The sequence below is a fragment of the Neolamprologus brichardi genome, chromosome 10 (genome assembly GCF_056152115.1).
Source record: "Neolamprologus brichardi isolate AB-2024 chromosome 10, ASM5615211v1, whole genome shotgun sequence".
Classification (NCBI taxonomy): domain Eukaryota; kingdom Metazoa; phylum Chordata; class Actinopteri; order Cichliformes; family Cichlidae; genus Neolamprologus; species Neolamprologus brichardi.
Genome location: NC_142113.1, coordinates 33,538,806 through 33,560,470, shown reverse-complemented (window position 1 = coordinate 33,560,470; position 21,665 = coordinate 33,538,806). Strand labels below are relative to the sequence as shown.

Genomic DNA, 21,665 nt, shown 5'->3' with positions numbered 1-21,665 from the left:
AGGCCAGGTGCAGTATGTCCCTGACTCCACCCTCTCCCTTTGTAAGTGGCATGTTTGACTTTGTTTAAACAAATCTAAACACGACAGCAGCTGAAGTGGATCTCTGTGAGTAACAAAGGAGGAAGAAAATATATAGAGAGGAGAAAAGCAGGGCAGAGGTGAGTGGAACAGATAAGGAGAAACATCTGAACATCTGACTAACTTCACATTATTCCTTTAACTTTAGTTTTGCAGGGCAGCCCAACTCAGGTCACTGTGACAGTGGGATTCTGTCTTTTTTGTGGTGACCAGAGGTGGGAGGTAACAAAGTACAAATACTTTGTTACTGCCTGTACTTGAGTATTTTACTTTTACTACATGTTTAAACAAATATATGTACTTTCTACTCCTTACATTTTAAAACAGGCTTGTTACTTTCGGTTTAACACATTTGAGGGGAGTTATTGTTTCACGTCCCTGCGAACCTTCAAACATCAAACTGTGAGCCTAAACACAAACGCACGAGAGGCAGTGCTGCTGTTGTATAAATCACCAGGAGATGTGACATACAAAGAGATGAAAGAGGCAAAACTGTGTGCCATAGTCAGGGCTAAAAGTGAACCGGTGTTTTTATTAAGTGTACCAATGTAACAGGACTTTTCATGCTTCTGATTTGCCCTCCTTACAACCCGATAGATCCTGTTCACAACTGACCTGGCAGTCATGTCGTCAGTATTTACTTCAGTCCAACTGAAAGCTGTTGGCAGTTATTTTCAGTTGGTGAATTTAAATGTATGGGAATTAGGGATGGGTATCGAAAACCGGTTCCTGTTGAGAACCGGTTCCCACTGTTTCCCTTATCGATTCCAGTCGCTGGAATCGATAAGGGAATCACCATGTTGCGGAGCGTCATTTACCTGGCAGGAAACACGGCGGCTCAAAGGCTCAAAAGTTTGGTCATACTTTACGAGAACGGATGACAACAGGGCAACTTGCAATACTTGCAAAGCAGATATTTCATTTAAGGGAGGAAACACTACGAATATGCAAAAGCATTTGCTCACAAAACACACGATGACCTTAAATGAATGTCGTGTTTTTAATTCCGGACTCGTGAATCTCAACCCAGCAGCAGCGGTAACGTTTGCACGTCCTCTCCCGTTAATGCGGCAGGTAAATAATCAACTAACAGTGCATATTATGTTAGCGCGATCTGCCTTATTACAAACCTGCCATTACTGTGCGTTTAGGTGACCATGATGAGAGAGACAGAGTCTGGCTCAGATGCTGGCAGTTCTCGCTGCAGTCTACCGTAGCGTCTCCTTTCAGGTCAGGATAGACGAATGTCAGCGAGCAAGTGAATGTGTTTAGTTGTAGGCAGGGACATTACTGGATATTCTTGTGTAATTGCTACAGAATAATTTATGTTATACTTTGTTATTGCTACAGGAGAATAATTATTTTACATTTACAATGTTTTTTCCTGGGGACCCTGTGACGCCCCATTGAAGAGCCGTAGGCTGTGGATCTCTTAAGATCTCACTGTTGGGTTTGTAAGGCCATGTTACTCCTAAATTTCTATCTTGTTCAAAGAGAAGATATAAAACAAAGTTCTAAGCTAATCGCCCTTAGTGTTCTCCTTTTTTAAATAAGAATCGATAAAGAATCAAATCGTTAAACAGAATCGAAACTGGAATCGGAATCGTGAAAATCTTATCAATATCAATCTTATCAATACCCATCCCTAATGGGAATGATAGAGCATTCTGATTGGCCTGATTAACTTCAGGCTTAGTTTTCTCTTTCTCTTCAGGAAATAGGTTGTTCAAATCTGGGGAGTTAAAATCAGTTGATTTTAGAATGATCATTTCTGATTGGATGATTAGAACTGAAACTGAACTGAAACCATTTGCCTGTTTTGTTGTTGATTCTCCCACATTTCAATTCATCTAAGCTAATTTAATGTCTCTGTTTTCAGTCTGACAGACACACACACACGTACACACAGATCCATACAAACAACAAACTAAGGAAGTTTCCCCATTCATTTGAATTGCAAAACGTCTAAAAGAAGGCACAAACCCAGACCAGTTTGCAGCTCTACCACTCAGGCATACTTTATCGCAGAAACATCATTTAAACTTTATACGGGTCACAAGACTTCGGACTTTTATTGACTAAATCTGTGTTTTGATATCTTTTATGTTTCTTTTTCATAAGAGCAGTTTATGTTTTACGAAGAATTAGGTTTTTCTGGGAATTTTCCCACCACTGAATGATCACATGACCTGCTGTAATACCTGAGGGTGGACAATATTGATGATCTGATATCGTCGTGTTGGTGTTCCTGGAACAACATAGTAAATGTTGTTCCAGAATCAACATTGCAAGTGACCAATCACATTGTTGTGACGTTATTCTTTGGCGCCCTAGCCATTCGTGCATTTATGAAATTCTAATGTTGCACGGACAATATCAATTCTGCTTAGCGTTTATTAAAGGATTAGGGTTAGGGTCCGTTGATCGGCGGACAGAGGCGGTTTCTCGCAGCTTAAGTACAGTTTTTTGTTTTACGGCGGTTTTTCCCGAAGTCGCAAAAGTATGACGTCACAACATTCTGATTGGTCATTTGCTATGTTGACCTGGGAACAACTCCAACACGACGATATCAGATCGTGTGAAGAATACAAAGAAAAATGTCTCCTGCTTTCTTTCCTGCCCAAACCTTTTGCCCTATATGTATAATATAGACATTAAAACATAGCTATCGTTATCTTCTTTCATCCAGTGTTATTCTCATTGAGATGTGTTTTAAGGTTTTCTCACAAATGCCATCAAAGCACAGCCTCCTTCATCCAAGTCTCTCATAGACTATATAATGTTAACTCTAACTAATTTCGGCTGAAAATCAGAGGGGAAGGCTGCTTTATATGGTCAGCATGAACTCTACAAACATGAAAATTCAGTATTTGATACACTAGAAGTTCCTGCCGCTCAAGGTGAAAGAATTTTCTAGATACGATTGATAGTTTTCCCTTGGGAAGCATTTGTTTCAGAGGTTAAATCCTGTTTTCCACTCTTTGTATGGCCAGAACTTTGTGCCATCAGAAACTGAATTTGAATAAGTTAAATTTGAATTTGAATTGCTCAGATTGAATCTGAATTGTAACTTGAGTAAATGCTTTTTAAAACTGAATTTGAATTAGCCTAATTTGAAATTCAATTTATTGGTTTAAAAATGATCATCACTAAATTGAAACTGAATTTTACATTATGAAAATGAATTAATTTGAAATTGTATTCCATCCTTCTTTAATTTTGGCCCGACATTTAATTATGCTTTCAGTTTCACTTCTCACCATTCCATTTCAGTTCTTAAATTCAGTGTTTTGGGTCAAACATCCGTTAGTGATGGGATTTCCGGCTCTTTTTAGAGAACCGGCTCTTTCGGCCCGGCTCACTAAAAAGAGCCGGCTCCCAACCGGCTCTTCAGGTTGTTTTGTTGCTTTAATTAATTAATTAATTAATTAATTAAAGCAACAAAATTAATAAATTTTGTTTATTTTGCAGCAAGCAAAATACAAGCAAAGCACAAGGCTTGTAAACAAATGTAAACAAATGATAACCTAACAATAACTGTTATGCTTCTTGTAGTTGTTAGCTAAAAAGGCTAATTTAGCTTAGTTTGCCCTGGGTTCAGCTTTGACAAATATGATCGACTGTTTTTAGTAGATTTCCAAAGTTGTCATCTTGGACCATCAGAGCCCCACATGCTTGCAGGGACCCCTACAGTAGGGAAACATGCAAAAGAATGTCCAGACCTTTGTATTTTAGCTTGATTTATGTCTTACACAGCATCCCAACTCTTTAGCTAACTTAATAACTCTAGCTAAAGTGAATAGTTAGTCTAATTCACCAGTGCAGCATTACTGGATCACCTCTGTTTGAAATGATATGATATATGACTCTCAATGTGTTTAAACAGGCTGTTTTACAGCTGATCAAACGTTTAGGACCACACCTCCCAAAAACCCAGTAAACCCCCAGAAATCAAAGTTCAAAACAGGAACTCAGTAATGAGCAGCTCCACCGTTATTGTAGATCACTTCAAAAATTTGTTGTGGCATGCTTGATGCAAACGTTTCCATGAGACGAGTGGGAACATTTCTCCAAGGGGTGAAGACGTCCACACGAAGGACATCTACTGTCTGGAACTGTTGTCCATTTTTGTAAACTTCCCTTGTCTTCCATCCCCAAAGGTTCTCAGTTTGATTTAGATCAGGAGAACATGCAGGATGGTCCAAAAGAGTGTTGTTATTCTCCTGAAAGAAGTCCCATGTCCTGCAGCATTGTGTACTGTAGGGTTGTCCTGATTAAAAACATTGTGACTACCTGACAGAAAATGACAATGAATCCACATTTTTGCACAGATTTGGCCTTTTAAAGACATGTGATCCTAAACTTTTGATCAGCTGTAAAACAACCTGTTTCAGTTTAAACGTTGTTGTCAATTAACTGCATGCTCAAAAAATGTTTTGTTTTACTCCCATTTCTTCTTGTTGTTAAGATCCAACCACAAAAAATATGCATTTTTCAATTGGTCTTAAACTTTTGATCAGGACTGTATCTGTATTTCTACTGTCAAATTATATCATATTTCATAAGGACATGACTTTCAGACAGTGTTAATCTGCTTTTTTTGGCCTGCTACTTACACTGCACACTATGCTAAGATATGCCAGGTTTTGGACTGATAGCTCTTTGGGAATCACCTTGTCGGTGCAAAAATACTATTTTATGTTAAAAATTTATTATTTTGTTATTTTTACAGATTCAACTAAAGAAATGAGAACAATTGACAATTTTTTGTGATAAGCTGCTAGCAACGAAGAACCTAAAGATATAGCTTAAAACTGGTTCTTTATTAAGGACTCTGTTATGTGAAGACAATACTGGTTCATCCCTTGAGTTGTGTTTTTTTTTTCTTACGCTTGAATGATTCATAGGACAATGTTCAGTGAGGGAACAAAACAAAGCAAACAAAACAAAACAAAGCATTCTCCTGAAAATTGTCATGTACAAGGAAAAAAAGCCTTTAGAATATTGATCCAGACTATTAAAAAAACACATTAAAAGAAGGTCCGGGTCCTTGCATGCAAAAAGTATGGTTTAAAGACTTTAAACATTATTGTATATATAACCATCCAACCAATCCCATCCTATTTTCTCCTGCTTATTCAAGTCTGGGTCATGGGGGCAGCAGTCTAAGTGTAGATGCTCAGAGCTCCCTTTCCCCAGCTTTCCTGCCTCCAGCTTACCTCTTTGGAAAGGTTACCAACATGTTCTTAAGCCATTTGAGAAATATCGTCTCTCCGGTATGTTCTGGGTTTGTCCCAGGACCTCCTCCTGGTATGACATGACTCACCTAGGATTCATCTTAGTCATTACTCGAATCAACCTCAACTGAAACTCTGCCTATGACTGCAACCCAGTCCACAATGCACCAAACGACCCCTCCTGCAAGTGGTGGGCCTGCTGCATTGCCAGTGCACAGAGGATATATATAATGTCAAATCTTGATATAAATACCTAGTTATCATATCTGTCAGATAAAGGTGGGAGAGTAAAAGAGGCACTATTTCTCTTTCAGATGTGGCCAATTTCAATGAATGAGTGGAAAACAGCTCTGACAGCCATTCTGCAGCAGCTAGACAACCCACAGTACGACAAAATGTTGGAAATAGTGCAAATCCCGAAACAGAGGAAGACTGCTAAGTTCAGAAAACAGCTGCCCCAAAAAATCATTGAGCACCACGGACTGAAAAAATCTATTCGCAAAATCAGAGATGCAATGGATCAGATTCCACGGAGGGATCATGCAGTCCAGAGCCTGCTGCTCCCCTTCATTGAACAAGTGAAGAATGGACCAAAAACTGAGGGTGAGTTCACATAGTTACGTATTCTTTATGCCAGGCTTCTAGAAACAGGTTTTGAGCTTGGAAATTAACTTTGACTTACAATGTTAGCGCTTGAACTAACCATTGAAGCCCGATATTTTATTCAGTGCTTTTTTAACTCAGTGCAGACATGATTAGATGGTGGGGGTCAGGTGTGTGAGTCAGCCTCTCCTGACACCACACCCTGAACCCATTGCTCCACCCCTCACCTGCAGCTGAGCCACAAACCACACCCACCACAAAAAAAGCAAAAACATAAATTACAAATGTGAGTGTGAGAGGTGTGTCCTACCTCTTGTCCCATGTTAGCTGGGATAGGCTCCAGTTCCTCTGCGATGCTGATAAGGATAAACTGAAGATGACAGACTGATGGATGGCATATAATTTTATGCTAAACTTGATAGGTTTATATAATCCATAGGCTCCCCTTTGGATTATATGACAACACTCAAGTCATTTAGGGATGTCACTATAATAATTTGTTGCGTGTTACACATTTCTCAACAGGAAATCCAAACCAAAGCAAACTTTATGTATTTAAATACATTTTGTCTTTATATAACTTGGGTATCTTGATAAAAGTCAAATTAAAGATGCAGAGCAAACAGTCTAAGTCTTGAATTATTATTCAGTAAAAACCATCTGTTGGCATATACAACCCTTAAAATCTGTGTTCAACTTTTTAAAATGTCATTTTCAGGGAAGAAGAGGAAACGTGGTGAAGGTGATTCAAAATCAGCAGACAAGAAGCTTGAAGTTGGTACGTAACAACACCTAAAGGGGTCACAGTGGGTCTGCTGTGGGCTGAAACGTCCACCTTTCAATGTGCTTTGGAGCGTTCATGAGATAAACATTCTACCATCACCATCACCTATCCCAAAGTGGGGGGCTCAGAGCCATTGCGGGGGGGGCGGGGGGGGGGGGGGGGGGGGGTATGAAAAGGTGAAAAAAGAGAAGAACGCTTGCACATTGCTAGCATCATGGACAGGTTTTTTGACGGGGCGCCCACACAAACGCAAAGCAGGAGATGAAGCATCACTGAATATGTTTCCAAACCAACTTCATTCTAAGCCAAAGACTAGAAAATATGGTGAAGCAAATCTTCCCTTTGGCTTCACCTGCACAAGTGCCGAGGTAGGTCTCCCTGCAGGATTAGTTTTCCCTGCGTCGGGAGCAGCGCTGGGCTGTTCAAATCACGGACAAACAGGATCCGACAGCTGTTTATGTTTTTAAACCCATTTTGCACAGAGAGGCATTTTTGAAAAATGTATTGATGCAATATTGAATATTATTACACAGGAAAAAAACAACTACAGTAAAATAATCACACCGTGATGCCTCTGCTTTTCTAAATGGAGGGACAGTAACTGTGTGTAAAACCTGCAGATAGTCAGATTAACAGTAACCGTATTTTGTCTCTGTCATTGTAGAAATTCATCTCATGTAAACAATAACGTGGTGCACAGCGTTACGTTATTGTTGTAACGTGTTACTTTGTAAAACAAAGAAACACGTTACAACAATAACGTGTTACTTTGTAAAACAAAGGGGGGCCTAGCAAAAAAAGTTTGGGAACCACTGACGACCTCTGGTCTTGACGAGCTCTGGGCCATGGCCAGTGAACTCCTCCACAGGCTCTTGGGGAGTTAATTACATTAAAACAACAGAAACTCATTTGTCTTTTAGAAGTTTCACCTCAAACCGAAAATAACACAGTTTCTTCTTTTAAAAGGTCAGTGGAAAAGCTCCCAGCTTGACAAGGTAAGAGGCAAATCATCATCCAGATAGACCATTCTGTTAGAGCAAAGATGTGGAATATTCTTGAATGGCCAAGTCAATCAGCTGATCTTAACCCAACTGAGAATTTCACTTGAAGACTAAACTTCAGACAGAAAGGCCCACAAACAAACAGCAACTGAGAGCTGCTGCAGTAACACTGGCAGAGCATGAATAAAGAGGAAACCCAGAATACGGTGATGAGTTCAAGACTTCAGGCTGTCATCAGGTTTTCCACCAAGTATGAGAAACGAACATTTTATTGTCAGTTATTTAATTTGTCCAAATACTTTTGAGTCCCTGAAATTAAGAGATTGTGTTAAAAATATTTTTGGACCTGACTGTGGTAACCATCTATTATTCAGGTTATATTTTCTTCTCACTGCCCGTTTTATTACCCTGCACATGATCTTGTGTTTTCATTTGTTTGGCTGTTCCTGCTCAACCAGTGAATACACTCTCGTATTAAACCTTAAAGAGGTCAGCTTTAGAGCCCTCCTCATTCCAATATTCTTACCGGGGAGGACCTTTTTAAAATTGCAGGAATACATTTTCATGCTTTAATATTTAAAACAAACTAGTCCGAGTGCCAGTTTAGCTCAGTGTGAGCATGTGACTGTTTACCACAGAGGTTGAATGCAGCCATCTGGGTTGGATTCAAACCTGCAGCCCTTTGCCGTCGGCTCCTTGCAGTCATATCTGATAAAAGGCAAAAACTGCCCCAAAAGATAAACCACATTAGTTTGATATGATACAGTGATACAGGATGTCCTCATAATCACTGTGTAAGGCTTTAACTTGAACACCGATTTTGATCAGTTTGTGTTATAAAGTGTGAATGATGTCAGTCTGATGACGACGGCGTCATGTTTTCAGATTAATCGAGCACAGTAAGGTGAATGTGGCTGGACGACAGATTTAACGTTCAAACCATGAACAGCTCAAAAGTCAGACTGGGTCCAAACCAGAACCCTGACCCCTGCCTCTGTAAACCGCAGCAGCTGCTGAGATCTGATTGCTGCTGGTTTAACTGCTGACTGTTTGATATTAAATTCATCCACAAAGTGCTCGATTGGTTTTCCACTCAAACGTCATTCTGGTTTAAATGTCTGACAGACACCAGAAACCCAAATGTTCCGTTTATTCAAACTGCCATGATCTGCCAGCTCATCTTTAAGCTTTGTGATGGTGGTTTGTTCAGGCTGCACTCGTTGGACCACTGGAGCCCAAAAGGAAGAAGACCGGTTCCAGCGATCCAGCCCCAGAAGCAACTCCAGCTGCTGAAACTTCAAAGGTAGCGGCTGAAAGTCACTGTATGGAACTGAACCAGCCTCAACAACACTGACTAAAACACTGCCTGTGATAAATATTAAACATACAGCTTCTTATCTTTGTGCAGGTTCAGAGCGCACAAATCCACAGCGGGAGAATTGAAATCAAATCTGTCTCAGCCATCACTAAAAACACCGCTCGGGTTAAGGTGGAGGTGAAGAAGGAGCAGGAGTTCTACGTGTCAACTCAAAAACTGGCAGAGCTCCTCGGCTATGGCATGAAGGACGGGGTTGAAGGCAGAATCCGTCGTGCCATGCCAATCTCAGCCGAGGCTAAAATGCGAGACAATCAAATTATAGATATTAAAAAAGTTCAAAAGTTTTAAAAATAACTTGTTTGTACATGCTTCCTGTGTGAAACAATAAAGCTGGTTTAATCTGAAGTTTGAAGAATAACCCCACAAACCAGAGGTGCCATCACATGACCAACCACAGACCGTAATCCCAGCAGACATGATTCAGACAGAACCAGCTGCAGTCCAACTCCAAAAACATGGTATGGTTGGAGGTGGCTCCAGCTTCAGAAGTGCTCAGACGACCACTGTCAGCTCCACGTACGTGCACTGGTTTTATCAGACGAGCACCTTTATGGCGTCTATGTAAATTATACATCATTGTCAGGAACTTCAGCCGTTCAGCACATGATGGTCCTCTGGCTTTAAAAATAAATATTAGCCTGTGGAGGCAGCTTAGCTTAGCTCAGCAGCATTATTGAGGTGAGGGTAAATCCTAACTTCCTGGGACTGTGGGGAGTCTTTGTGGTTTTGGGGGTTGTGGAAAGTCCATGGTTGGTTAGAGATACAACTTCCAGAAATACTGTGCAGTTTCCTAATGAGGCTAGAGTTCTGGGCCTGTCACTTTACTCAACACAGTGAAATGTTAGTCTTCTAAAGTCCTGGTAGCTCCACACATGACATTCACCACCGCAGGTCCTCAAAACTGTGGTTTGAACCAGTGACCTCGACGCTCCTCAAACTTTGGGTTCTGTCGTTCACCCGGATGCAACTTTGACTTGAAGCACTCAAATAAAACGCTGATGACAGAAACCGAGTGTCCTGACACAGACCGAATAAAGAACGAGTGGTGTGTCCTCCCGCCGAGGATGTCAGTCTGACACTCATGAGTGAGATGAACAGGCTGAATATTCTCAGTGAGGTCAAGCTGGAGCTCTGGCACAGATTAAACCACCTGTGCAGGTGAAACTGCTTCACTGATGACCCAGTGTGTCTGCTGGTTTGTTTTTAAGCTAGCTTTGTTAGAACGTTTATTCCCAGCTAGCTTTAGTCGATCCAGAGTTCAAAAAACAATAATGTGAAACAACCTGTTTATTTCTACTTGACTTTATTAAAAATATCAAACATGAGGAAAACAAGCAGACACACACACACCGCAACATCGCTGAGTGAACGACAGTTTCAGACATCATGTTTCTGAAAAACAGTCCAACCAATCTCACTTTGAAAAACAAAAACATCGTTGGCGTTCATCTACAACAGAAAAAATAAATGAGTAAGCAGAGTTTCACTTCCAAAGACTTTGATCCAATCTGATAATAATCGAGGGATAAAAACGACCTGATATTCCCATTTGATTTCCAAAAATATACAATATTTATATAATTACAGTGAATCTCGGGCCGGCGGCTCGCTTTTACTTTAAAGCTGCGACACTAACGATCTGAGTTACATCCACACAGAAACACACCTACAAAAATAGAGCGTCAACATTTTACACATCCGCCGCCGCCTGCTCTGATCACACACAGACGGCCGCTTCTAAACCCACTGAGGGGGAAACACCACGTCGACCAGCTCTCTGAAGGTCAGAGGTCAAACGAGTCGAGTCCAACACAAAGAGGAGGAGACTGCTAACAGCGGGGAGCGTTTCTGGAAGTTATTAAAGATTGAGCTTCGTTTACTTCGAACTGCTTGCGTTTCTTCCCCCAGTTTCCTGTTTATTAATATTTACATGTCTGCTTTAAGTCAGCAGGTTTGAGTCTGATCACATGATCCTGATGTTTCAGGAGAAACTAATGAAAGAATGGAAAAGAACAAATACCCTGAACAATTAAACTGAAGGTGGTTTGATGGGAAAAATCATCTCCAGCCTATATATATATATATATATATGTTTCTGTGCGAATCTTTCTTTTAATACCCGTTTTGGTTAACTTTTGTTTTCATCTATATTTATTTATGTTAAGATGGATGGTGAAGAAAAAACAGGTAAAAATCTTTTACCCTTACTTTGAGTTCTAGAGTACACAATGAGAAACACAAATAACAACTATCATGCAAGCATAACATTTGATTATCGTTAAAAAGCAAATCAACAATTTTGTATTTATGTGTTGATTTAATAAACAATGTAGCCGGAAACTATTCACATCGCTTGTTACACAATCTGTCATGTTACAGCCTCATCTCAAAATGGATTTAACTCCTGTTTCACACACAACACCTCATAATGACAAAGCGAAAAGGTTTGCATGAAATGTTTGCAAATTTATTTAAAAAATAAAACGTGTATAAGCATTCGGGCCATGGCACTCAAAACTGAGCTCAGGTGTATCTTGATTCCACTGATCATCTGTCAGATGTTTCTACAACTGGGCTGGAGTCCACCTCTGCTATTTTCAGTTGGCTGGATATGATCTGGGAAGGCACACACATGTCTGTATAAGGCTCATAGCTGGCAGTGCTGTTAGAGCACAAACTAAGCCATGAAGTCCAAGGAACTGTTTGTGAGCTCTGAGGCAGGACTGTACCGAAGCACACATCTGGTCCAGAAGGTATCTGTAGAATTAAAGATCCCTAACAGTGACAGGGCTGAGGAAGAGTATGTCACTCTAGTCACTGAGTAGTCTGAAATATCTTCAAGTGTTTGTATTAAATTTAACATATGTGGAACTGCTTTGTGTAATAGTTGGAGATAAAGCTTGTTGGTAATCAGGGACCTTAAGAAAAAAAATATTTTACCTATTAACATTTGAAAAAAAACAAACTAAACAGTTATAAAAGAGGTAATCTGAACAGAAAAGCTTGATAGTAAACGTAAAACTTCTTAAAGAAAACCAAACTGTTCAACAGTTTCCAAATAATCACAATAGTCACAAATAACCAAATGCTGAGCTAAAGGATCAAATCAAACGACATATTTAAAGTTAATTCTGGATTCTACTCACGGCTATACGGCATGCTACAGTCAAACTGTCACTTCCTGTATTTACATATATCCCTTTCAGAGGCCGTCCAGGCAACGAGCTATCGCAGCACCATTAAAGCAGAAATCAATACAAAACAAGAGAAAATGATTTAAAGCTATTCTACGTGGTTTCATTGGTAGCTTTATACATCAGTTTAAATCACGTTGCACAAACACAGGCACACTGTAGCTGCCATCACCAGTGTGTGAATGCGTGTGTGAATGGGTGAATGACTGGATGTAGTGTAAAGCGCTTTGGGGTCATTAGGGACTAAGTAAAGCGCTATACAAATGCAGGCCGTTTACCACACTCCTCCTGTCTGGAAGTTTCTTTAGAATTATTTCTATTTTATTTTCTAATATTTTGAAAACTTTGCCCTTTCCTGTTTAACAATTTTAACAATTTCAGGTATTATTTTTATTTTATTTTATGTATCTTATTTCCTTGTGTCTCTGCTACTGTTGAGAGGGGCAATTTATCCACAAGCTTTTGTTTAAAATTTTCATCCAGTTTAACACCAAACGCCTTCGCCAGGAGTTGAGAAGCTACAACAAATGTCTGCAGCTGCTGGTTGAATTCTGCCACCACATGAGTGCATGTCTTATTGGCTTTGGATATTGCTTTAATTTCAATTCTCCCCGTCTGGAAACTGGCACTGCAGACCTGCAGAAACACAAGCAAAGCTTTGGGACATGCTAAGAAATACCTTAAATATCAATTAAGTCGTAAAGTTTAGATCTTAAGCAATTTGTTGGTGTATTTTTTTCTGGATGTGTCTCAACAGCTGATAGTTAATAAATATAAATACAGATTCTTCGCAGCAGATGAAGAGCAGCTACCTTGTGAATTCTGGTGAATGGAGTGGAGTTAACGGATGTGACTCCACGAAAGTAGTTCGTCTTTACATTGGTCACTTTAACGATGTCTCCAACTAGTAATCTTTTGCATTGCTGAGTGATCTCGCCCCACACAGAAACTTTGATGGAATCTGTGTCGTCTTTCAGATGGAAATCTTGCTTCTTGGTTTTCCTCTGTTTCATAACAGTAATCCTTTCAAGAGCTTTCATCTGCAAAATTAAATCAACATTAGAGACAAAGCCTACACATTTCTCATAGTTCCTTCTGGCTGTGTAACATGCCATCCATCCATCCATTCGCTTCCGCTTATCTTTTTCAGGGTTGCGGGGGGCGCTGGAGCCTATCCCCGCTGTCATAGGGCGAGAGGCGGGGTACACCCTGGACAGGTCGCCAGTCTGTCGCAGGGCCAACACACAGGGACAGACAACCATTCGCGCTCACATTCACTCGCACATCCACACCTAGTGGCAATTTAGATTATCCAATTAACCTATCCTCACAAGCTGCATGTCTTTGGACGGTGGGAGGAAGCCGGAGTACCCGGAGGGAACCCACACAAACACGGGGAGAACATGCAAACTCCACACAGAAAGACCCCGGCCTGATGGTGGAATTGAACTCAGGACCTTCTTGCTGTGCGGCATGTGTAACATGCCTTTTTGACTAAAAGTATCAGTTTCTGCAACACTGCCCCGTATTTACTTTATTTTGGATCGATACCACAATTTGCTGTATGCAAAGCATTAACATCCTCCCCCTTATTGACTTTATGCTGTTTTTATCACTTCAGTTGACTTTCTGTAACACAGACCTTCCCAAAGTGTGGGGCCCGCCCCCTGGGGGGACGCAGAGCCATGGCGGCGGCGGGTGGGGGCGGGGGGGGTGAAAAGGGGGAAAAAAAACAACACTTGGACACTGCTAGCACGGGCGGGGTGCCTACAGAAACGCAAATCAGGAGATGAAGCATCGCTGAATATGTTTCCAAACCAACTTCATTCTAAGACAAAGACTAGAAAATATGATGAAGCAAATCTTCCCTTTGGCTTCACCTGCACAGGTGCAGAGGTAGGTCTCCCTGCAGGATTGGTTTTCCCTGAGTCGGGAGCAGCGCTGGGCTGTTTAAATCAAACAGGATCCCACATTCTTGATTTTTAGTTCAAACACTTGTTGTAATGACTAACTACTCCTGACATGTTGGAGATGTTTGCTCTTTATACAGTAAAGTTACAGGATACAAATAACATCAGGCTGATCCTGCCACGATTTGTTCCCTCAGACAAACAGGATCCGACAGCTGTTTATGTTTTTAAACCCATTTTGCACAGAGAGGCATTTTTTGAAAAATGTATTGACAGCAATGTTGAATATTATGACACAGGAAAAAACAACTACAGTAAAATAATCACAGCGTGACGCCTCTGCCTTTGTAAACAGAGGGTCAGTAACTGTGTGTAAAACCTGCAGACAGTCAGATTAACAGTATTTTGTCTCTATCTGCCATTCTGCAATTCATCTCATGTAAACAATAACGTGGCCACAGCGTGACGTGATAAAAGGCACGTTGTGTGACCAACTCTGTATTCCTCGTCCACACGTAAACGCAAAAAAGGAGTTTTAAAAAATCTCAGTTTTCGGTGATTCGAAACGTTTTCAGAAATACTCGTGTAGGTGCAGACGCAGCGTGAAAGAGTTAGTAGTTTATTTTCTTACTACCTGTAATTTATTGCAGGTTACTTGTATTTGCTTAACTGTTTATTAAATGTTTGATGTGTGAAATAAACCGCAATGGAGCAAAATGTGGGCGTGTGTGGTTGGAGCACGCGCGCGCGGGGGTGGAGGCAAACATTTTTCTTGTAAAACAAAGGGGGGCCCAGCAAAAAAAGTTTGGGAACCCCTGCTGTAACACATAGATGAAAATTGTTTTATTTTACTGCTTAATATATTTTAAACTTAAAATACTGCTCCAAGACAATCAAAGTTATATATACGTTATCATGAACATAACCTTATGGATACCCCAGAACTGTGTTCTATTCCGACTGGACTGATATTTTGCTTTTGTGGTACAACTTGTCATATTTACATAAAAGTTAAATGGCATTTTCTTCATTTTTGTGACTAAGGATTTTGTTTTGGGTTCCTCGTGTTTTATTTTGCAGTATTGTGAAATTCAACTGTCATCCAGAAGTGACAGCGACAGCATGTTGGTGCGGTGGTTGGCATGGCAAGAAGGTCCTGAGTTTGATTCCACCAGCTGAGCTGGGGTCTTTCTGTGTGGAGTTAGCATGTTCTCCCTGTTTGTGTGGGTTCTGTCAGGGTTCTCCGGTGTCCTCCCACAGTCCAAAGACTTGCAGTTAGTGGGGTTAGGCTAATTTCAAAGTGCCAAAAATTGAGCATTAAAAAACATCTAGAAAACAATTTGACATATGAAGCTAATATTTCACAGCAATCATTGTAAATGTACAAACTTTGGACCAAAAAGGTTTTAGGCAGATTTTCGAGGAGGAGGCCAACAGTAATTTGAATTGCTATGCTTGAGGCTCTTTGAGGTGTCAGTAAAACTCACCTCTGTAATGGTCCCTCTGATGCTCGCTTTGGACGACTCTGCAAACGCTTTGACCTCTGTGATGGAGCACAGTGGGCTCTCGGGACATAACAGAGTCCGAGCAGTCTTCTCAATCTCTGCTGGGACTTTCACAGCGCTCGTCTCAGACACTTTGCTTGAAGAAGTAACCTTCAAAACATCTTCATTTTTTTGTAGCTTAATAAACAAGTAGGACCTCTCTTCCTCGATTTCTGAATAGAGGTCATTTTGATAAACCACCACTTTAATGACGTCTGTTTCATCAGCAACTGCCAGGTTAAAGTATGGCTTCTCCTTCTTGTCAATTTTAAATGTGCACAGACCAGATTTCTGAAGAACTTTCCCAACAATCACTTCTGTGTCGAGAATTTGTTTGCTGGATTTGACATCACTGATGGTTCTTTTCTGCATACAAAAGAGGGAAAATATCTCCATCAAAGTGACATAAATGTTAGACTGTCAGTAAAATACTTACTGTTTATCTCACAACAGCTCCAAATGTACTCGTGCAGGCATGTAGTTCGTTCATAATGTTAATGAGATATTATCTGATACTTATCCGTGTACCACTGACTAATACACCAGGTTGTTAAGCAACTTTAATTTTCTTTAAATGGAGAGTAAAGAGTTTGTTTACCTGACTAATGACAGAAACTAGACATTAGTTAAGGCCTCAGTGACAGACACCTGTAGACTAATTTGCTATCGCCGACAATCTCTGGTTGTTGGAAGAAAAAGAGTATTACCCAATTGATTGGTGACAGGTTGCTGTTGCTGTGTGAACCTGGTTACAAAGAGGTACAGTGGTCCCTCACTATAACGCGGTTCACTTTTTGCAGCCTCGCTGTTTCACGGATTTTTTTGTGCAATTTTGCACACTTTTTTTTTTTTTGCAGCGCATTGTCTTCTGCGTCCTGATTGGCTGTAGACCATTGTCAATCAATCTTGTGCCGTGTCTCCTGTACAGTACAGAATGCCTTCAGCTTGTCAAATTTGCATAAATCTTTGATCGCTAGCAGTGTGAGTCTGAAGTGCTGTACTGTATGCTTGTACGTTTTCTCCCCAACAAACACAACAATGTCGATGAAACGTTTTGCACGTTTTGCACCGTCAATAATACTGGACTTATTTTTCTACAGGTTTGAACTTTGAGAGTATTTAAACAAGAGAGAAGAGTGTGAAAACGTTCATGCCTGTCTGAGAAAAGTGTATAAAGTGTGTAGTGAGGGCTTTTACAGCCTTAAACATCTATAATAATTGTAGAAAATAAAGTTGGCTACTTCGCAGATTGTTAGGGCGGCGCCATATACAGTGGTCCCTCGTTTATCGCGGGAGTTACGTTCTAAAAATAACCCACGATAAACGAGGGACCACTGTATATGGCGCCGCCCTAACCTCAAACAGAGGCTTTTGGTGAGCTTATATCCATAATCCACCACATTGATGCTGTTTGGTTTTAAATGTGCACAGCTGTGCAGGTTGCCAAACTTTTGTTGATGCTACTTCTGTGTGACAGGGACCTTTGTTTACAGCTCTAGCAAGTTCCTGGCATAGTCTGCTGATGTCAAACATGCATTTAGGTTAGGAAGTATTTTTTTTAGTATCGGCTCTGAGCACATGTAAGAAGTGGATTGGAATGGTTAGAAGAAATGTCACTGTGTGGTGATGTTTGCCTCTCCTAAATGTTTATATGAGTTTGGGGTGAGCACCTCGCAATGACAGATTTTGGGTCACATTTTGTTAAGCGAGGATTGATAATAACCTAAATCAGAGTTTACCACAACCATAGGCCTGTGCCCAGTAAAAAATAATAAGTAATTTGAAAGGCTAGCCAATGGTCCATTTGCACCACTGAAGGGTTTTCAACTAATCACAGCAGAAGAACCTGAAGGTGAGCTAAAGAAGAGTTTCAGAACCCGCACCTTGTCCTGTTGGAAGCTCTTCTTTGAATCTTAAAAAACAAAGAAAGAAATAGAGTTATGTCAGTGATTCTGCTTCACGTCACTAATCAACAGCCTTTACAAACATCTTTGCCTGATTTGGATCTATTATCCACCAGTTTTCTCCAGCAGAAACAATAATGATGATGAGGCCATAAAATCATTGAGAAATTTTTACAGAGACTTCTACAGTACTGGAAGTATTTTTGTAACCACAGCTGATCGCCACCTGGTGGTCTTCAGATAGAAAACAAGTTCAAGTCACATTGAGTTGACTTTGTCCATTCTGCGTAAACTTCAAGACAATTTGGGATAGTTTTATTTAAAAATGTTGAATAAAAAGCAGACTTTCTTTAGGTTGTGACACTTAGAGTGGTTAGAAAGTTGTTCGGCTGGGGTTATCCATCCCTGAAAGTTCCTCATGGCTATTGCTTTTCTGACTAAAAAAAATGGTGGACGAAACAAGTAAGAAGCACCACCTTGGACACACCCCTATGTATAAATATTGTTATAGATTCTGTATTTATAACTCAAAATAGACTCACCAGCTGCAGGTTCTGGCTCCAGATGCTTAGATTTTGACTTACTTACGGTGCCGTTTGCCACAAATGCTGAAAAGTTTTTTTGTTAAAGTTCAGCACACAGTTTTCATTTACAGCTTCATAACAAGCTTCATGTTACAATGAGAACTCAGCAGGTTTCACTGACCTCACACACTTGCAATTGTGAACTTACCGGCTGTACTCCCTCCCATCACTGGATCACATGCGTGCGTCCCCTTAAAGGCTGAAAAGACATTTAGAGAGCACTTAACCTCAAAACTAGTTTTTCACTGTTGAATAAATCTGTGAAAATGAATCACTTACAAACTGGTTAATAATCAGTTTGGGATGGTTGGGACGTTTCAGCTGGTTCACATGTTAAATAAAGACTGCGTGGAGCATGTAAAGAAGCGACATTCGACTGACAGTATGGGCAGAACTCATGGTGGAGTGTAACTGAGTATATTTCCTCACATACTTGACTGAAGTATTTTGATGCAAACATGTTATTTTGGACTCTGTTTATTTTAAAGCTTTAGTTACTTTTTGGATTTTTTTCATATAAACTTACTGATATGATTCTATAACATTGTAAATGAAGCTATCCAGTAACATGTAAGTCATTCTAATTATTGAAGACCATATTCTGCTCATGTGTGGATGAGGCAGTGACAGGAGGAACTGACCTTTCTTTTCTTTCAGTTTCTTCTTCTTTAGCGTGAGCACAAACGGCCGCAGCTGGTCCTGGATGACTGCGTCCTTCCGTGGGATCTTACTCATCACACGGTTGATTGCAGAAATAGATTTCTCCTCTCCGTAGTGCTCAATGATTATTTGGGGCATCTTGTCCTTGAACTTGGGAGTTTTCTGGCTTCTAGGAATCTTCCTCAGTAACTCCAGCATCTTATTGAACTGTGACTTCTCAAGCTCATCAATGATGGCAGTCAGAGCTTCTTTCCACTTTCTGCTTGGAATCTTCGGCATGTCTGACACATTAAGAAAGATACAAGATTTAACTGTTACTGCAACAACTTTACAATCACTGCAGTAAATGAAGAGAATGTAACTGGAACAGAATTTTAAAAATAAAAATCCACAAAATTTAAAGTCTCAGAACACAAATAAAACAGATGAACTTCTGTGGCATTAAATAACAAGGACGAATGAGGACAGGATGTGGCAGCCTCATCCACTGCACAGTTTTCTGTTTTTAATAACAGCTTTCAAAGAAAAAAGTGAAAATGAAAGTGTGCAGTTAAACTTCATTTTGTCTGATATTTGTCAAAACTACTGCATATTTATTGTAATACCACCTTACTGGCATACTTAAACAAAAAGTTTCAGAAAACCTGTCAAGATTATTTTAATTTAAATAACAAAATGAGCCAGCTGTTGGCCTGATTGTCTGCCACTTCCTCCTTTACATTCCGGTCCGTTTTGAACATTTCAGATGGATTTTTATACAACATTATATTGATAAACGTGAAAAAACACACTTTTTGTTTGGGCTGCAAATTGATTTGTGATTTGTTGACGAATAAAAGGAGACGTCTAAAACTTCGTGGGTGAAAGAATTGGTACTTTTCTAAAACAAACATTTTCTGTAGAGTGTTTGTTGAACCAGCAGTTCCAACCTGAAATGAATGTTTCACACTGACCTCTTCTCTGTTTTCTGTCCGATGTTTGATGGCGGTGAAAAAAGTCTGCGCTCTTCTCACGCGGCAGCAAAGTTTAAAGTTTAAACTTGGCGCGTTTTTGCGAGTCTGTTACAGTCCACTTGGATCCGAGTAACGTAATGTCGTCATCACACAGTAAAGGACCGCGCGGACGTGCGCGTGCAGGCCGGGTTTTATTTATTTATTTTGTTTGTTTCTTTGTTTGCCCTTTCATAATTGCCCCGAATAGTAACTCTTGCTGATAGTTACTGCAGGACTCTGCGTTAACTATAGTGACTCAGCCGCTGACGTCACAGGGGCTACCAGAACAGGAAATACGACAAATTCTACAAAATAAAACTACATTGTAGATGGCAAAGGGTACAAAACTAAATGTGTTATTAGAATAGAATAAACCTTTATTATCCCACGAATGAGAAATTTGGGTGCTACACGGCTTTTAGGGGAATATAAAATATAAAAGGAAGACACAAAGTGGTCCTATATACATAACCAACTGATGTTCCGTATATACAGGTAAACAATGTATAAAAGTGTACAGAGATATTTACACTAGTGTGTGTGTGTGTGTGTGTGTGAATGAGTCTGGTGAAATATACAGCGTACAAACAAACTGCAAATGAGTAGCAGCAATTAAAAAACTTTCGACATGTCAGTTGTACCAGTGATGAGTAAGATGACCATGTTAAGCTGCATCATAGAGTCTGACAGCTGCTGTAAGAATGACCTGCGGTAGCGCTCCTTCCTACACTGTGGGTGGGGTTGCCAACCGTCTTAAAAACGGAATCGTCCCGTATTGAGCTAATAAGGGACGCACTTTGTCCCGTAATACAGTGAGAATCAAAAGTAGTCTCTAACTTTTAATGTAATTAACGCTTTGTTTGAAAACATAATTCCCAGCCCCGCTCCTGCTTTGTGACCAATGAGCTGACAGCACACTTATGACAATTCAGATTACCTCATCTCATTGGTCGAGGAAACGTCGCTTATACCAGGCTCACACTGTGCGATTTTTTCAGTCGCGTTATTCAGCTCCTGCTCAAACTGCACGATTGACTCGCAGGGGTTAGAAGGTCATAGGTCACGATGCTCTGATGCGACCTGAGTCACACTGTGCGTCCATACCATGAAGGTTTGTTATGGTCTGTCTTTCACTCACACACACCACCATCAGCTTTGCTACATTAATGAAAAACATGATCAGCTGTGATTGAGCAGCTGATCCAACTATTTTCACGGTTGTTGTTGTCGTGATCATTTGGTGAGGCCACATCGAAAAGGCCCGGATGAGCCAAAGTTCTACAAGTTGTGCCTCCATCGCTTGTGTCCAGATCACACGCTGCACTGCTGCTCCGTCTTTTTCACCAACGTTTACGTGTTTGCGCGTGAGCAGTGTGAGCGGCTGCGGTGACACCCTCACGAGCGATTGATGATCGGGAGATGGTCGTGAGGTGTTACTCGCTTCTCGTTACCCCACGTATACTACACGATGCACGATGAAGGCCAAAATCGGGCCGATCACCAAAACGGTCGCACGACTCAAAAATCGGCTCAAAACGGGCCAGACGGTGTCTGCCCACCAGCAACGTTTGTTCCCCTCAGAGAAAGAAAAAAGGTTGCAAAAGTACAGGGAAGAATGGGAAAAGGAAAACACCTGGCTGGAAAAGTGCACGATAACACCTATAAAGCGCACTGCACTGTGCGCCGGCGCACTTTTTCCATAGGCATGCTTCTAATGGTGGGCACATGAAGAACATGAGGGGCGTGAAAGCTCGGGGAACCCTTAACCAATTTTTGTCCACCAGGCCACGGCAGAA

The 21,665-nt window shown here is 40.6% G+C and overlaps 2 protein-coding genes across 4 annotated transcripts; one reads left to right on the top strand and one right to left on the bottom strand.

Moving 5' to 3' along the window:
- Nucleotides 1–69: 69 nt before the first annotated feature.
- LOC118453814 (uncharacterized) lies at nucleotides 70–9,369 on the top strand. Its single transcript, XM_035905430.2, has 6 exons — nucleotides 70–158; nucleotides 5,630–5,918; nucleotides 6,637–6,696; nucleotides 7,669–7,697; nucleotides 8,914–9,006; nucleotides 9,112–9,369. Exons 2-6 carry the CDS (start codon nucleotides 5,630–5,632, stop codon nucleotides 9,367–9,369), a joined length of 729 nt encoding a protein of 242 aa, XP_035761323.2. The 5' UTR covers nucleotides 70–158.
- A 1,820-nt stretch (nucleotides 9,370–11,189) lies between these two features.
- Nucleotides 11,190–20,073, bottom strand: LOC102792337 (uncharacterized). Of its 3 annotated transcripts, none has more exons than XM_087847604.1 (8): nucleotides 19,831–20,073; nucleotides 18,859–19,158; nucleotides 18,366–18,416; nucleotides 18,176–18,241; nucleotides 17,613–17,641; nucleotides 15,673–16,095; nucleotides 13,088–13,315; nucleotides 11,190–12,911 (listed from the first exon to the last, which is right to left on the bottom strand). In XM_087847604.1, the coding sequence occupies exons 2-8, from the start codon at nucleotides 19,154–19,156 to the stop codon at nucleotides 12,666–12,668; spliced, it is 1,341 nt and encodes a 446-aa protein (XP_087703730.1). In that variant the 5' UTR covers nucleotides 19,157–19,158; nucleotides 19,831–20,073; the 3' UTR covers nucleotides 11,190–12,665. The 3 variants fall into 3 exon arrangements, with proteins under 3 accessions (XP_087703730.1, XP_087703732.1, XP_087703731.1); XM_087847606.1 differs by having other exon boundaries at nucleotides 11,190–11,697; XM_087847605.1 differs by lacking the exon at nucleotides 18,176–18,241.
- Between the last annotated feature and the right edge of the window lie 1,592 nt (nucleotides 20,074–21,665).

What these genes read in the sequence shown, in the direction of transcription:
- LOC102792337 (XM_087847604.1), bottom strand. Translation starts at nt 19,156, where the DNA reads ATGCCGAAGATTCCAAGCAGAAAGTGGAAAGAAGCTCTGACTGCCATC. An exon ending in GGAGCCAGAACCTGCAGCTG is followed by an intron (nt 17,642 to 18,175) that starts GTGAGTCTATTT and finishes TTGTTTTTTAAG; the next exon opens with ATTCAAAGAAGAGCTTCCAA. An exon ending in TCAGAGGGACCATTACAGAG is followed by an intron (nt 13,316 to 15,672) that starts GTGAGTTTTACT and finishes TTAATTTTGCAG; the next exon opens with ATGAAAGCTCTTGAAAGGAT.
- LOC118453814 (XM_035905430.2), top strand. Translation starts at nt 5,630, where the DNA reads ATGTGGCCAATTTCAATGAATGAGTGGAAAACAGCTCTGACAGCCATT. An exon ending in GAATGGACCAAAAACTGAGG is followed by an intron (nt 5,919 to 6,636) that starts GTGAGTTCACAT and finishes TGTCATTTTCAG; the next exon opens with GGAAGAAGAGGAAACGTGGT. An exon ending in AGACAAGAAGCTTGAAGTTG is followed by an intron (nt 6,697 to 7,668) that starts GTACGTAACAAC and finishes TTCTTTTAAAAG; the next exon opens with GTCAGTGGAAAAGCTCCCAG.